At 41.7% G+C, this 6,231-nt stretch overlaps 1 protein-coding gene across 1 annotated transcript; it reads right to left on the reverse strand.

Moving 5' to 3' along the window:
• Nucleotides 1–4,086: 4,086 nt before the first annotated feature.
• LOC141418434 (small ribosomal subunit protein eS12-like) lies at nucleotides 4,087–4,461 on the reverse strand. The gene has a single exon (XM_074058883.1). The coding sequence runs from the start codon at nucleotides 4,459–4,461 to the stop codon at nucleotides 4,087–4,089; it is 375 nt and encodes a 124-aa protein (XP_073914984.1).
• Between the last annotated feature and the right edge of the window lie 1,770 nt (nucleotides 4,462–6,231).

The following is a 6,231-nucleotide window of genomic DNA, read 5'->3' on the forward strand; positions in this document are numbered from 1 at the left end:
GATCCATTTTAAAGATGAAGAAATTGAGACCCAGAGACATTTCTTTCCTTGTGGCCACATAGGTAGAGGAACTGGACTCTGAGCTCAAATCTTTTTATTCCTAATTCCAAAGAATGGAGCACACTGGAAAACTGGGAGGTTGGGGTGGGGAATTTGTTGGACGTGGGAGAGGGTGGAAAGTTTCAGAGCAGGACAAGCTTCCAAGTTCATCAAAGATGGGGATTCATAGGACTTCAACACCCATGAGGCAGCAAAAGAGGGCAGGTGGTCAGAGCAGGCCCCATCACTTCTGTGGTCTAGACATTCAGCCCAGGGAAGCAAGCACTGGGGAGTGGCAGGTCACCAATGCCCCTGAATGCCCTATCCAGTAATGACAGAAATAGAAAGGAGAAGGTCTTTCACTTGGTCCCTCTCTAACTCCCCCATGTGATCTGCTGAGTTTTGAACTATTTTTTTAAACCACATTCTCTGGCACACCCAGTACCTGGGTCTGGGTTTCTAAAAACCATTCCCTAGTGAAAAGGAACCAGGCTCCTTGAAGGAATGGTTGATTCCAGGCCTGGGGCAGGGAAATACAAGGTGACCCTGGAACATCTTGTGGTTCAAGAAAATGACAGAGCTCAAAAATTCATAGAACAGATCTCCATTAATTAAAAAAAAAAGTTCATGTCAAACAAATTGGGAGCCATTGTGAAGGAGTTCCTATAAGACAAATCAAGGACAATCTTGGCATCAAGAGAAATAGTAACAGTAAAGATTATAACATAAAGTCTATCAAGAATATATTAGGGCCAGGCACCAGTGGCTCATGCCTATAATCCTAGCTACTCAGGAGGCAGAGACTAGGAGGATCTCGGTTCGAAGCCAGCCTCAGCAAATAATTCTCAAGCCCATATCTCGAAAATAACCAAAACAAAAAAGGGCTGGTGGAGTGATTCAAGTGGTAAAGTGCCTGCCTAGTAAGCACGAGACCCTGAGTTCAAACCCCAGAACTGCAAAAAAAGAATCTATTAGGGCTGGGGTGTGGCTCAAGTGATAGAGCACTTGCCTAGCAAGCAAGAGGCCTTGAGTTCAAATCCAGTACCGTACACACAAGAAAGCATTAGCCCATACTGATACTGATATTTATAAATAAACACATACATACATATAGATAAATGGTGAGAGAAAGGAAAGTTCTTCTTTATGTTAAATAGTAAATGCAGAAAGGTGCTGGTGGCTCACACCTGTAATACTCAGGAGGCAGAGATCAGGAGGATTGATGTTCGAAGCCAGCCCAGGGAAATAGTTTGAGAGACCCTATCTCGAAAAAACTCAACACACAAAAAAGGCTGGTGAAGTGGTAGAGCACCTGCCTAGCAAGCATGAGGCCCTGAGTTCAAACCCCAGTACCATAAAAAAAAAAATAGTAAATGCAGAAGAAATGATAGGTAAGAAATCTTTTTGGTTTTTCTTTTGTAGTGTTAGAGATGGAACCCCGTGCCTCATGCATGCAAGGCAGTGCTCTTCCACTGAGCTACATTTCCAGGCCAGAAAAAGCATTTTGTAGCCACTGTAATAAATGACTTGGGGCAAAAATCACCAATGTATACTGAGCCCATTGGGTAAAAGTTTACTGGGGAGCTGCGTATTTACGATCTCAAGTCTGTCCCCCTAATTTTTTTTTATTAATTTCAAAGGGAAAGGGTACCTTTATAGTTAAAAGACTGAAGTACACAACCTTAGAGAAGTAACCAAAATTAAACATTATCAATAGTGACACAACCAATGTTATGTGCTTGGGAATCGATGTCCCAGGTATACATTTCTATAGGATGTTTGCCAAAATTCACAAGACGACTCAGACAAACCCAAACTGACAGACATGCTACCAAACAATGGACTTATAAACTTCAAAATTGTTAGTATCATGAATGACAAGGAAAGGCTAAGGAACACCTCCAAATTAATGTGATTAAAGAAACATGAAATGTAGGGGCTGGGGTGCAGCATGTGGGTGGACCAGTTGTCTCTCCAAGGCATTCCAGGGTCTTCAAGGATATGTCTAGTTATGGCTGGTGTTTCTTTTAATTTTTAAAAAACTTGTGTTTGTGTATATATATTTTTCCTTCTTTTTTTTAAATTTTGGACCCAGATCCAAACCCCAGCACACACATAAAAAAGACTTGGAAAGTGAATGAAATGTATCACCTTGAACTGAACACTGAATTGCAAATAAAAATATTTGTTTAAAGGATATTACTGGAATAATTAATGAAGCTTGATTTCTAAATGTGTATTATATTAATGATAAATTTGCTGAATTTAATCACTATATTGTCGCGTGAAAATATATCACTGTTTTTACAATTTACATTCTGAAGTATTTAGGAATGAAAAGTTATGGTATCTGCAACTTCCTTTCAAATGGTTGAGTAGAAAAGATATAAACATGTACATGTATATGTGTATATGCATGTGTACATACATGTATGTATAAATATACAGAGAGAGAGTGTTATAAAATGTTAACAGCTGTGAATCTCATTGAAGATATCCAGGTGTTTGTTTTACTGTCTTTGTAACATTTCTCTAGATTTAAAAAAAATTTAAGGAAAAATTAAAATTGAAAAAGGGGAAGAAGTACAAGTAGTTTTAGAAATAGCCAAATAATATTCAAGGCAAGCTATGAAAGCCAGAAAAAAAATACTTTTATTCTGAAGCATAGCTATTGTTTCTAAAAGGACAAAACTTTTGGAGTTACTTGGTGGTGTTGTTGCAGAAGGGAAATGGCTTATGCCCAGTGAGCACAGATGCATGCTGGGAGTCACCAGGCAAAGCTGTTCAAAAAAAAAAAAAAAGCTATTCTTTCAATTGAAAAAGCAAATAAAAATAGTAACTTGTGTTGACCTAAGAATATTCTTCTATAGACTTAGCCAACCTACTTGGACTTCACAATTATTTAGCAGGGCATATAATTTAACAGGAATGAAAATGCTTATATTACTACATTAAAATAGCAACACATAGAACGAATGTACTTTTAATTATCGGCTATATGAAATCCCACGGAAATTTTTGTTGTGGGATGTTGTTGTGTACCCTATAATTTTAAAACACTAGCCTTAGAAGTGGAAACTTTTAAAATACATAGCTCATTGTAATAGTCTTTATCATAAGGAGACAATATACATAAAAATTAAAGTGAAACACATCCTATTACATCACTCTTCTACTTAAAGACACAAGTGCCCCATTAAGACAACAGAAACCCATGTGTGCTTCCTGTCTGTGCACTCAGCCCTCAGGACTGGCTGCCCCCACTTTCCAAAATCATCCTTTACCCCGCCCCCCAGGCCTTCTACAGAGCACCACCCTCTTTCTGAACAGGCCTATCCTTCCAGCCAGCATTCTTCTTTAGGAGGAAGGCTCCTCCCCTTCTCCCTTCAAGTCCTGGCCCAACCTCAGCCCCACCCCAACCTACCCTGCCAAGGAGAGGTGATCCAGCTCCATCCTGTTCCTAAAGTCCCTGCTGTAGCCCTTGCTGCCTTGTATTTTAAAGCAGCAACAAATAGTGAGATCTTTTCTTTTTTTGCCTGAGAGACCATAGCTGGAATCCTGGGGGGGCTCATGCGGTACAGTGCCTGATTTGCATTGCAAAAAAGAAAAAGTGGCAATATATATAATGAAATTTGCCACTTAGCCACTTTTAATTATACAGTTCAACAGAACTAATCACATTCACAATCCCTGGGATCATTCTTTTACTAGAAAAAAATTTTTTTTTTTGCGGTACTAGGGTTTGAACTCAGGACCTACATCTTGAGCCACTCCACCAGCCCTTTTTTGTGAAGGTTTTTTCAAGATAGGGTCTTGCCAACTATTTGCCCAGGCCTTGAACTCTGATACTCCTGATTTCTGCCTCCTCAGTAGCTAGGATTACAGGAGTGATCCACCAGCCCACTGGCACAAACTTTTTATTTCACAGAGATATGTCTATGTGAAAAATGAGAACAAACTAGGAAGAAATTCTTGAAAGCAAATTTAAAGGATTCAGACCTCTTGCTAATCAGCCATACTTTTTTTATGAGTAAAAATTTTATTTGTTCATTTCTTGCATTTGAAGTACTCTTCTCTGACACCCTTGGCCTGAGACTCTGCCACAGTCCTTAACCACCACACAACTGCAGCCAACCACTTCACAGGGTTTTCCCTCTCCATCAACCCTGCAGAGGCTACCGGCTCCCCGATTTCTTGGTCATCCCGCTTACCAAGGTGGATCTGGTGCCCGGGGCAAAGGGCCTCCTCCAGCTTGCCCTCGGTGGGTTCAGGACAGGTGGGCGCGAGCCACAGAGAGGGCTTGGCAGCTCGGTGAAGGCCGGCGCTAGGCAGTCCTCCGCACCTTTGTAAAGCAGCATCAACAGCAGTTACAACCCCAGCAGCAACGCCTTCCTCCGCCACCTGCAGCGGCTGAGGCCCCATCCCCACCGCATCCACCCGCGGGCGGGAAAAGAGCTGCCGCACGCCTTAGCCTTATCGTCTTTAGCATATAGGAGTTGCTTACAATTCCTATTTATATGAAATGTATGCTTCTAAAACATTTCATCATGTATATGTACATTTATATTATTTATATTTGGTGGGACTGGGGTTAGAACTCAGAGCTTCACACTTCAACATGTTTTTTAAAAGGAGAAAAATCCCTCTTTTGGCTGTAGGTGTCCACAGGGTAACCTGTTAACAAAATATTCTCAGGGAAAACAACAATCAGTCCACACATATGTAACATGTACATTCAGAAGCCAAATGCAAATGTAATTGCACTTTTTAAAAAGACCTCATCTTAACCCATCTTAACCCAAAGAGACAACTTAGCAGTGGGAATTTGAGTTAGGGTGGCAGGGTCAAAGGAGAACCATGGCTGGCAAGAAGACATGAGGCATCGGTCAGCACAACCTTGAACCTGGGCTCAGGCACACTGACATTGGGACTGTGCTCTCTAGGTCACCAGCTGTGCAACCCTGGGCAAGCCAGTTTTACCTATAAAGAGGGGTGTGTCAACCAGAAAGCTTTCAGCTACAAGAAACAGAAAACCCAACTCAAGACAGCTTGAACAGTGAGGAGTCATTGTAACATCTCAGGAAGAGGGAAGAAGAGCAGCACTGGATTCCTGGCTCAAGGGCCCCCTCCAGCCCCTGCCCAAGATAGCTGTCGGCCTCCAGACGCCACCCTCAACCACAAAACCGTCCAGCAGCAAGAGCAGAAAAAATACATCAGGAAACAGCCAAGAATCCAGGTGTGGCGATGGAAAAAGTTTTTGGGTTTTTTTGTTTGTTTGTTTGTTTGTTTGTTTTTTAAAGAGCAAGGAAAAGCATTCGTTAAAGCCCCTCAGTAGGCTGGTGCTGGGGCTGGAGGAGTGGCTCAAGCGGTAAGATCACCTGCCTAGGAAATGTGAGGCCCTGAGTTCAAACTTGTGCTGCCCCCCAAAAAATGTCTGGCTTGCACCAACCATGACCGTGACCAGTGCACTCCCAGAGCTAAGGCATGGAAAGAGGAGTCAGAGTAGACCAGGTGCCAATGTTCCCACAGAAAGAGGCAGATGGGGATCACCTCCCCCTCAATCTTGAGTTAAAATTAAACCCTTGGATACATCTAAATTTTGAAAACACAAAGTATCAAGTCCATACAAAGAAAGGAGATTTTTTTTTTTTTTTTGCCATACTGGGGTTTGAACTCAGGGCCTACACCTTGAGCCACTCTACCAGCAGTTTTGTGATGGGTGTTTTTGAGATGGGGCCCTGAGAACTATTTTCTGGATTTGAACCTCGATCCATCTGATCTCTGCCTTCTGAGTAACTAGGATTACAGGCATGAGCCACCAGCACCTGGAAACAAAGGAGAATTTTTACAGGGTAGGGTTGCCAGATAAAATACCTTTGGTTTAAATTTTAATTTTCTTGGTGGTACCGAGGTTTGAACTCAGGGCCTTGTATTTGCTAGGCAGGCGCTCTACCTTCAGCCATTATTTTTTTTTAGGTTGATTTTTTTTTTTAATTTTTAAAAAATTTTAAAAATTTTATTATTTTTGCTTTTTTAGGTTATTTTTTAGATAAGGTCTCCTGTTTTTACCCAGGGCCAGCCTCAGATCATGACCCTCCTTCCTATGGCCTCTCTCATAGCTGGAATGACAGATGCATGCCATCACACCCAGCTTGCTTGTTAAGATGGGGTCTCGATAACTTTTTTGCCCAG

The sequence above is a fragment of the Castor canadensis genome, chromosome 2 (assembly GCF_047511655.1).
Source record: "Castor canadensis chromosome 2, mCasCan1.hap1v2, whole genome shotgun sequence".
NCBI classification, from domain to species: domain Eukaryota; kingdom Metazoa; phylum Chordata; class Mammalia; order Rodentia; family Castoridae; genus Castor; species Castor canadensis.

What these genes read in the sequence shown, in the direction of transcription:
- LOC141418434 (XM_074058883.1), bottom strand. Translation starts at nt 4,461, where the DNA reads ATGGGGCCTCAGCCGCTGCAGGTGGCGGAGGAAGGCGTTGCTGCTGGG.